We start from the raw sequence: 11,069 nt of genomic DNA, 5'->3' as shown, positions 1-11,069 counted from the left end.
TGGATCCCGGTTGGGCGCATGCGGGAGTCTGTCTGACTGTCTCTCCCCATTTCCAGCTTCAGAAAAATACAAAAAAAAAAAAAAAAAAAAAAATGGGGAAAGGTTGAGATTTGTACACATTCCATTGAGTGAAATGGATCTCCTCGTGTTTTCTTTCTTTAGGCTATCATGACTTCTTATCTGGTCTATTCCAACCCACTTCTCCAGTTCATTTTACCCTGATTTTAGTCGAGTGTCTGTATAGCAGTGAATCCCAACTTTAGTTGCATATTGGAATCACCTGGGGAGCTTTAAAAAAGAATACTACCCACACAGGTTGTGATTTACTTTGGGATATGGCATGGACATTGAGGTATTTTTTTTTTAAGGAACTCCAGTGATTTATTGTGCTATCAAGGTTGAGGACCACTGCTCACATGTGCATACGCATTATCACTGGGGACATGGTCAAAATACAGTTTCTTTTTCAGTAGGTCTGAGATTCTGTGCTTCTAACAAACTTCTCAGGTTATGCAGATTTTGCTGGCCCTACGCACTTTGAATAGCAAGGGCTTGGAGAACATGATAAAATTATTCCCTTGTTCAATAACATCATAGGTTTCCTGTTATTCACATAGTAAGATGACTCAGCCTGGAATATAATGGCTGGCATCAGCTGTTTAAGGTGCTCTAACAGCAGTGGTTCTCAAATGTCACTAATCATCTGATTGACCCCATGGGCAGGTTTTATTATTTTTATTTATTTATTTATTTTTATTTGTTCATTTTAGAGAGGAGAGAGAGAGAAAGAGGGAGGAGCAGGAAGCATCAACTCCCATATGTGCCTTGACCAGGCAGGCCCAGGGTTTCGAACTGGCAACCTCAGCATTTCCAGGTTGACGCTTTATCCACTGCGCCACCACAGGTCAGGCATGGGCAGGTTTTAAAAGACACAAATTCCTAGGATCCACACCAGACTGACTGAATCATAATCTTTGAGGCGCAGCCTGCACAAAGGATATTTTAAAAACACAATTGGTGTTTGTACGCCAGTTGGTATTCACAATCAATGAGACTTAGGAGTCAAAATATGCTTCCAATATACTTTTCCACATTCATTTCTTATTCATTTAACCAGCAAATATTTGTTGAACCTGCCTCATAACATGTATAAGGGAAACAAAGCTAAAAATGGTGCAACCCTTACTCTTGAAGGGTTGACAAGACAAATGACCGAGATAAGACTACTTATTATTTCCCTGACCTAGACAGAATGCTCACACCTCTGCCCAAGGTCTTCTGCTTTTATGAATGTCTGGGCCTGTCAGCACCCCATCACTGCCTGTGCTGATTAAGCCAGAGTCCTTCTACGCTGCATTTGAATCTCTATACTTATGTTTGGTCATCTCTTCAAATTTACTTTCTTTGGTATTAAAATATATCCAGAGAAGAGAGAAAACTTACCCAAAGTGGCACAGCAACAATAATTAACATTTACATAGTGACTTGCATGTGCCAGCCATTGTTATAAGCACTTTAAGAGTGTGTAAAATCCTCAATATAACTAATTGAGATCACTGTTATTACTATGACTGTTCTACGGACAAGAAAACAGAGGCACAGAAAAGTTAAGTAACTTGGTCAAAGACACACATTTAGTAATCAAGCCCTGTTTACTCTGAAGTTGTGTGCTGTACTGCACGTTGGTGACAGGGCTGAAATGAGAAATAACTTGTCATTTCCAGGCCTGAGCACTTATTGTAAATCATATATTTGTGTGCTTGTTTCACAACTTAGACTCAAGCAAGAGGGCAGGGACTTTTCTTACATCTCCAGAGTGCCTAGTAGGGATGTAAAGACTTAGTAGGTGCTCAACAACTTTATTGGCTGGGCTATCCTAACATGGAGAGGTGGGGGAATGGATAATTATTCAAACAGGCAACAAACAAACAAAAGCCACAGCTCGTAGTTCTCACGTCACCACTAAATCACCAAAACCCAGCTCACCCCATGCCACGCCATCCTTCTGCCTAGCCTTTCTCAGAGGAAGGCCCTTCGCCCATCTTCAGAAAGTCCCTCGTGCAGCGCCGGCTCTGCGCTCCGTCCTCCCCGCCAGCAGGTGCCCCCAGGCCCGCGGCTCCTCTGCGGTCAGAGCCTCATCCTCTTTCCCACCGCGCGCAGCTTGCTGCTCCGGAACCCGGGCTCCGAGCCCCGGCGCCAGGGGCCCGAGTTTTCCTGTCCGCCTGGCCAGGTAACAGCGCGGCGCGAGCTGTCCGCTCTGGCGGGCTGGGCCCTGCACGCGGTCGGTGAGGCCCGCCAGGCCCGCTGGTGGGTAAAGAGGCGGGCAGGTGGCCTGGCTTCGGAGGGCATGGGGCCTCCTCCTACCTTTGGGCGCCGGAGGTCTTTCTGATCTGAGCGGGGACGCCCAGGGGATGGCGGCTAACGGTCTGGCTTAGGTGCGCCCGGCGGGCGTGGCGCGCAGGCCGTAGGCGGGCCCTGGGGACAGGCGGGTCCCGGGGACAGGCGTCCGCGGTGCCTGCGAGGCGCCCAGGTCGCCGCTCGCCCAGCCACGCCCGCTTCCAGGCCTGAAGCCGGGCGTGCCTGGCTAGCCTCCTGCCCCGGAATCTTGCCCAGCGACCAGTAGGAGGAGTGAGGGGGCAGGAACCGTGAAATTCGGGGCTGGAACGGCCATGTAAATACTATCCATTCCTTCTCCCAAGAGTAAGAAGCCGAAATCCAGAGATGGGGTGACTTTACCAAGGTCACAGAGTTGTACCTGCCTTTACAACTGTCTGTTCTTTTGTTTAAGAATTTGTAAATGGCCAACTGTTTGCTCTGCTCTGCCAGGGAATTAGGATTCAGGAAAGAGGACTCTAAAAATACTAATCGGTATATCCACATGAGCTGATCCGCATTACTGGCTAGTGACCCTGGCCTTTAGAAAAAAGAAGAGAGTATGATTCTTTTCACTCAGTATTTTGCATTTCTGGCTCTTACTGTGAAAACTGCCTAGATGTTTTACAAAATTTAACTCAGAACTGGACAGAATTCTAGACTTACTCTTTTCTCTCTTTTATTGTCAATTAAAAAATTTTTTTCAAGTATATACATTTGACATTCAATATTATATTAATTTCATATGTACAGCATAGTCGTTAGACATTAATATAACTTACAAAGTGATTCCTGCCCCCTCCCCATTTAGTCTAGTGTCCATCTGACACCATACATAGTTATATTCCCTATGTTGTTCTTTACATCCCCCTGGTTTGCTTTGTAACTACCAATCTGTACTTCTGAATCTCTTCATTTTTTTCACCCAGCTCCCCAAGTCCCCTTCCCATCTGGCAACCATCAGTTTGTTTTCTGTATCTATGAGTCTGTTGCTGTTTTATTCATTTATTTTGTTCTTTAGCATCTACATATGAGTAAAATCATATGATATTTCAATTCCTTTTTTCTTTTGTCTCCTTCCTTCCTTCCTCCCTCCCTCCCTTCCTTCCTTCCTCCCTTCCTTTCTTCTCCTCCCTCCCTCTGAGGCTCAAGAGGTTCAAGATTTGACCACACACTCTCACTGGCTAGTTAGGGACAGAAACAGAATTGGAACTCAGGTCTATGATTGACACCTATTATTTTCTTGAATAGAAATCTGAATTCAGATGAAAACTGTACAGAACCTGACCTTCATAAAGCTTTTCTCTGGGTAGCATTCTTGGGAGTGGCTTGTGTATTGAAGTTGGTCCACAGATACTATTTCAGTTGTCATAGAAGGATTAAGCAAAAAGTGTAGCCATGCGGAAAATTCCTGCTGAGATGAGATAGATATGTGACATGTTTTTGGCTTTTTTACTTGTACTTTTAATAGAGGAGCTAATGACTATTAACATCTTGGTTATTTTTAGATTTTAGTCCGGTATGACTAAATTGACTGTGCAGTTATTCTTGCCCGGATACCTTGATCACTAGTAAAAATTCCAAAGTGTAGCTGTTTCATTTTTAATTGAACAGTTGCCTTAAAGATATTTCTATATCTCAACAAAAGCTTCACACTTGTACCTCAAAATCCTGCTTCCCCCTTTGTCAATCTTTGAGTTGGATTTCAGTAGAGAAGTAGAATTTATTTTTTCTCCTTCCAAAGGATCTGAACTCTATTTAGTTCTGAATTTAGGCTTATCTCAAGTTTTGATTTGACTGATAAATCATGACCCAAATCCAAACTTCAGTTGAGTTTAATACCAGCTTAAAACCACATTAAACTACCATGTGTCATATGAGCTCTAACAGAGACCATAAGTGGTAGTGGTGTATTTTCATGAGAACTTCTTGTTTGGATTTTTGAAATGTGAACACATTATCTAATACATGTATTATATTACATATTCACATATTAGTCATATATCATTGTCCAAGGTAAGTCATCAATGGGAGGTTATTGACATTTACTTATCAAAACATGTGTTATGTTCAATATTCTACTAACTTAGAATGCAGTTCCTGGTTTACAATTTACAGCTTTTACTTGTTGCCAAAATGTTATCTTTGAGGAACATGGAGTCACAAATACAGCCACACTTAAATAGAAGATTCTTGGCTATGTAGATAAGGAAGCAGTGCTTCAATGAAGGCAGTATTTTTGTACTAGTCTACAGTAGAAACGAAAATTATACAGAAATGAACCCACTGCTGCTTTCTTAGGGTGCATCCTTTGTTTTGTTGTTTTGTTTTGGTCTTTTCATCATAGGATGGCAGTAGCTCTGTGTCTGCAGGTGCTGGGCAGCCTTGGGGGCTGGCTCTTGCTCTACATTTCTCTCTGCTGTGTGAATAAGCACCGAAGCTATGAGTGGAGCTGCCGACTGGTTACACTTGCCCATGGAGTCCTCTCTATTGGCCTATCAGCGTATATTGGCTTCATTGATGGCCCTTGGCCCTTTACCTACCCAGGTAGGTGGGAGATGGAAGATTTTTTCCTAAGGGTTTATAATTTGGGGGCAGTCTTAGAAAAATAGGACTTCTCAGAGAATTTGTACAGTATCAAAGAATATTGGATAATAATTACCATTATAATTTGGAGTGTTCATTCATTGTTAACTCTGATATTGTATATGCCACCTATTGTTTTTGCTTTTAATAACTTCGTTTACAAGAAATTGTGAATACTTGTTATAATGTAATTCATCAAAATGTACAAAACGTAAAGCCAAATCAGTATCTTCTACCATCCCCACACAGACACAAAAGAGCTGTATTATATATACTTTTTGGTAACCTGCAAATTTTTACTTGATAGTATATTCAAAGGATACCACCTTTCCATGTTTATGTATATAGACCTTCCTTTTTCTTTTTAATTATTAATGTATTGTGGCATTTACCATAATTTATTTAATGCCTCATTTTTTGTGGCAACTATATTAATTTTTCAGCTACTAGATGCACAAGCATTACTTTCTTAAAATACAATTTTAGCCCCTTTTATTAGTTTGCTGGGACCACCATAATAAAATACCACAGACTGGGTGGCTTAAACAACAGAATTTATTTTTTCACAATTTTGGAGGCTAGAAATCCAAGATCAAGGTGTTGGGTGGTTTGGTTTCCTCTAAGGCTTCATTCACTCCTTTGCTTACAGATGGCTCTCTTCTTACTGTGTCCTCACATGATTTTCCTTTTTTGGTGCCTATGTCCTAATATCCTTGATTTATAAGAACACCAATCACATTGGATTAGGACCGACCATGATGATCCTATTTTAACTTAATTACCTCTTTAAAGCCCTGTCTCCAAATTTAGTTACATTCTGAGGTACCAGGGGTTAGGGCTTCAGCATATGAATTTTGGGGTGACATAATTCAGTCCATAAGTTCCCTAGAATAAGATTTTTAAAAACACCTTAGATTTTTTAATTTAATTTAATTTTTTTGTGACAGAGAGAGAGAGACAGAAGGAAGGACAGATAGGGACGAACAGGCAGGAAGGGAGAGAGATGAGAAGCATCAATTCTTTGTTGTGGCTCCTTAGTCTCCTTAGTTGTTCATTGATTGTTTTCTCGTATGTGCTTGACATGGGGGTTGGGGGGAACTATAGAAGAGCGAGTGACCCCTTGCTCAAGCCAGCGACCTTGGGCTTCAAGCCAGTGACCTCTGGGCTCAAGCCAGTGACCATGGGTTCATGTCTATTATCCCGCGCTCAAGCCAGCGGCCTGGTGCTCAAGCTAGTGAGCCCCCACTCACGCAGGGTGAGCCTGCACTCAAGCCGGCAACCTCGGGGTTTGGAACCTGGGTTCTCCACATCCCAGTCCAACACTCTACCCACTGTGCCACTGGCTGGTCAGGCAAATACTTTAGATTTTAAATTTTATTTATTTATTTTATCTTTGTATTTTTCCGAAGTTAGAAGCAGGGATGCAGTCAGACAGACTCCTGCATGCGCCCGACTGGGATCCACCCGGCATGCCCACCAGGGGGCAATGCTCTGCCCATCTGGGACATTGCTTTGTTGCCACAGGAGCCATTCTAGCTCCTGAGGTAGAGGCCATGGAGTCATCCTCAGCGCCAGGGCCAACTTTGCTCCAGTGGAGCCTTGGCTGCAGGAGGTGAAGAGAGAGACAGAGAGGAAAGAGAGGGGGAGGGGTGGAGAAGCAGATGGGCCCTTCTCCTGTGTGCCCTGACTGGGAATCGAACCCGAGACTTCCACACGCCAGGCCGATGCTCTACCACTGAGCCAACCAGCCAGGGCCTAGATTATTATTATTTTTTTTAATTTACTTACGGTAGATTTCTATATTGAATTTCTGAGTCTCTTCCCAAACTGTCAAACTGATATGAAAGTAACTTTTAAGTTTTGTGTTTTATATCAAGGTTCTTAATGGATTTGAACATGTCACATCCTTGCACCCTATGTTGTTGGATGTGGACCACACTAATTTCTGGGGTTCTTTCCAAAGTCCACTTTTGACATGAGTTAGGGTCCCAGTGTCCAGTAATTTATCAGGACAGGATAACTAAAAGCTTTGGAAACAGATCTTAGTTGCTTAAAAAAGAAATTAAGAAAAGAAAATGTAGGATTTTAATTGAAAAAACAAAATAACTCGATTTTATGTGGCTACATAGAAAAGATACTGAGATCATTGTTGGTGATTAAATCACTTATTGAGATCTGATTCATCAGAACAGCATTTCCTGGCCTGGAAAATTGTTTGGTTTGATAAAGACCAAGGTTTTAGATTTTTAGTCTTTTTTTGGTTCACTTAAAAAGCATGAGATTGCCATTGTTTTTTATTTCAATGCTTTATAAAGGTTTGACAGACAATAATAACACAGGATCCCTGTGTAAGACAGCACAATCCCAGTCACTCAATTTGTTTGTCTTGGTTTATTTCAGGCTCAGCCAATACACCTCTCCAAGTGTATGTTCTGTGTCTCACCTTGGGCTACTTCATCTTTGACTTGGGCTGGTGCATCTACTTCCAGTCTGAGGGTGCCCTGATGCTGGCTCACCACACACTGAGTATCTTGGGCATCATCATGGCCCTGGTGCTGGGAGAGTCAGGCACAGAAGTCAATGCAGTCCTCTTTGGAAGTGAGATTACCAACCCCTTGCTACAGATGCGCTGGTTTCTTCGTGAAACAGGGCACTACCACAGTTTTTCTGGAGATGTGGTGGACTTCCTCTTTGTGGCTCTGTTTACTGGAGTGAGGATTGGAGTAGGAGCTCACCTCCTTTTCTGTGAAATGGTATCACCCAAGCCCAGATGGTTTATGAAGGCTGGGGGGATAGCCATGTATGCTGTGTCTTGGTGTTTTATGTTAAGCATCTGGCGCTTTGCATGGAGGAAAAGCATCAAAAAGTACCATGCCTGGAGAACCAGGTGGAATGAGGAGCAGCAACTAAAACATAAAGGACATCTCAAGACACATTAGCCAAGGTTTACTCCAGTTAATGGACTGGGTTAAGTTAGCCACGGGAACCAGGTTGGAAATATAGCTGTTATGGAATCATGTTTATCTAACAAACTTAGGTTTCATAAAAGGGCTAAATGTATTGATCAGCTTTCAAGTGGAGTACATGCTAGTATTCAAACACTAACTTCTACAGTGATACAGTTGTAGAAAGTGAGACTAATCAGTGGTAGTTTGAATAAGTCAGAAATGCCTTATTCCTTTTAGTTTGTGGTGACTGGGAGGCTTGATGTTCAGACAGTTTAGAAAGGAACTCAAAAAAGGGTAAGTACTATTTCTTCCTTATTTGTTTGAGAAGTGACTACTTCAGTTTTCGCCCTTTCCAAGTAGCAATTTAAATAAGTTCACTTCATTTAGCATAAAGTGAGTAACTTGTAGAAAGATGCATGCCTTTGGCATTTTGCACAGTGGATCAGGAATTGGATCTGCTTAAACAAAGGAAAGTAGAAGGATGAGAGAAGGATGGGGGTGAAAACTGCAGTAGCGGTGGGTCACTTATTTAGCCTCCAACTGTGTTGGGGTCCCCAAGATGACCTTGAGGGTTGGTACTTTGCTGAGAGAACTCATGGGACTCAGCATGTAGTCACACTTATAGCTTTGATTCATTACAGTGCAAAGACACAAAGAAAGACCAGCAAAAGGAAATGGAACCTGGGGCAGAGTCCAGGGGAAACCTAGGCCCAACCAGGGTCCTCCCGTGAGATCACACAGGATGTGCTTAATTCCTCCAGCAATGACTTGTGACAATATGTGTGAAATGTCTACCAAGGAAGCTTATAAGAGACTCAGTGCCCAAGGTTTTTATTGAGGGCTGGTCATGTAGGTAGCCTCTGCTGACACATAGCAAAATTCCTGACTCCCAGAAGGAAAGTAGGTGTTTGGCATAAACCATATTGTTTGCACAAACGGTTTAGGCACGGTGAGCCGATCTGATCAGTTAACGGTTGGAACCCTCCCAAAATCTCTGTTCCCAGATGCCAGCCAAGGGCCAGCCTTTCTAAGGACAGCCGTTCAGTGCTGCTATGTTAACTATTTACTGCACAAAAACCACAGGGCTGGGGCTTGGATGAGAGGAATGAGGTGTGGGCAGATTTACCAAGTCCTGTTGTATGGGTTCTGCTCTACCAGGAACACTATGCCAGTTCTCGGGGCTTTTGTTCATTAATCTCCTAGTCGTGAGAGGCTGTGACTAAATTCCATAGGGATTTACCACTCGGATTCCACTGTGCTTGAGACAGATAGCAGTTCAGTTTTCAGGTCTGCTATACTTAATGCAAACTAGAACCAAAGACTAAAGAGTATACTGGCCTCAGGGTAATGAGTCTATTTTCTTCATTTCTGATATATTCCCTTTTAGTCCTCTTACTATTTTTTTCTTTTCTCTGGAAAAGGTACCGCTACCTGTGGACAAAATATTATGACAAGGCCAGTCTGGGAAGGAAAAATAATCTTTAGTGTGATGCTCTCTAATCTCACCTAGGAAAGGCAAGAATGTAAGGTTAGCACAAGAAGTTTAGAATCAAGACTTCCTGGGTTCTTTTATAGAATTTTGCTACTCACTTGCCAGATCATTTGAGCAGGTCATTTATTTATTCTTTGCCTCAGTGTAAATCCTGTTGTGAATCAATGAAATACCCCATTGTGTATTTCATAGAAATATTATGTAGCATTTCTTAAATGAAGGTCTTTAATGTAGAGTTTTGATGAAAAAAATGAAGCATTACTTAATTATATCTTTGCTGTTTGTTATTTAGATCAGTGGTGATTGATTAGCTTTGTTGGCGAGCAAGTGTATAGGGCTGTTGAAGTCAAGGCTGAAGGTAAATGGGAAGTGTCAGCTTATTTTAGGTCACTGATAATAGTAGCTTTTTGAGAGTTCTTGAAAATGGGGATATCATTGCCCACATATGGCAGAGTGGTTAGAACCACATAAAGTCATCATTACTCTGGGAAAAGCCACCTTAAAGGCAAGTTTACAGTGGATCTTTTTAAAATGACTGACATTTGGTTAGAGAGTTTTGCTGGACATGGAAAATAATCTGACAGTAATAGCTCCATCTCTTTTTCCCTATGATCAGTATCCCTAAAATGCTGGCTAGTTTCTTTCCAACAAAATTGTGGTCAAAGTAGGATGCTAAGGAATGCTGATTTTAGCAAAAGCCTAACCAAAAAGAGTGGGTTGGTGCATGAGCTTAAAAAATAAAAAATAAAAAGCTAGCTCTTGAATTTTGGCACAGTGCAACCTGTCCCATACTGGACAAATGAATAGGCTTAATTTGGTACCAGTTCTTTTTTCCTTATTCCTCAGAAGTGAAGGAATTGGGGATTGCAGATCTTGTTTATCATGTGAATGTAGGTAGGTCTTTTGAATTTTAAGAAACCTACAGAATGATAAGGGAAAGAGGATCCCTCTTTTCAGCTTTCTTGATGTTATAGCTAATAACTAACTATGAAGGAACTTCTCTGAGAGAAAAATGTGAAATGAAGATGACCAGCAGTTATGATGCTGATGAGTTTTTGCATCACAGGTAAATGAAGGGCTAACTTCCACGTGGAATGGTCAGATAAAATGAAGCCCTCATTCACACTTGGTTTACTATGGGATAATTAACACTCCTCAAGAGGCTTTATATTTCAATAAGATTTGTACTGTTTTATAAAAATAAATAACTTTTTATCAATTTAGAGCCTGCCTTTATATCTTTGTTGTGGTTTTGCCAAAAGGTTAAAAAAATAAAGTCTTTTGTTGATCCATGTTTATACTTATCAGTGCAATACCTTTTATCTGCTGCTTATCACCAACCATTCCTAATATTCTTCACTTTGGGAAGCAGCAATCTACATACAGGAAACAGTTTGGCTACAGAAAGAGGAAGAACTTAATTTCTTTCTTATTTTGCCCTGTTTGGGTAGTTGCCTTGAGAATAATATTAAGTGGGCTCCATGCAAACAGGGCCTTCGGCCTTCTTCAGAACTGTACTTCCAGTGCCTAGAACAGTGTTAGTAGACACACATAGTAGGTGCTCAGTAAACATGCTGAAAGAATGGATGAGGGGAGGAGAATGTGGTTTAGAACAGACCCATTGCAAAACCTCAAAGGGCATGTACAATGAATTGGGTCACCACTCTTAT

General features: G+C 41.7%; 1 protein-coding gene across 1 annotated transcript; it reads left to right on the top strand.

Annotated features, from left to right (window-relative positions):
- The first annotated feature begins 1,768 nt into the window (after positions 1-1,768).
- TLCD5 (TLC domain containing 5) lies at positions 1,769-10,622 on the top strand. Its single transcript, XM_066371651.1, has 3 exons — positions 1,769-2,230; positions 4,721-4,920; positions 7,360-10,622. Exons 2-3 carry the CDS (start codon positions 4,722-4,724, stop codon positions 7,896-7,898), a joined length of 738 nt encoding a protein of 245 aa, XP_066227748.1. The 5' UTR covers positions 1,769-2,230; position 4,721; the 3' UTR covers positions 7,899-10,622.
- The last annotated feature ends 447 nt before the right edge of the window (positions 10,623-11,069 follow it).

This window comes from Saccopteryx leptura, chromosome 1, assembly GCF_036850995.1.
Source record: "Saccopteryx leptura isolate mSacLep1 chromosome 1, mSacLep1_pri_phased_curated, whole genome shotgun sequence".
NCBI lineage: Eukaryota > Metazoa > Chordata > Mammalia > Chiroptera > Emballonuridae > Saccopteryx > Saccopteryx leptura.
Note: the sequence above shows the minus strand (reverse complement) of the source record. Positions and strands in the feature narration are given on the sequence as shown.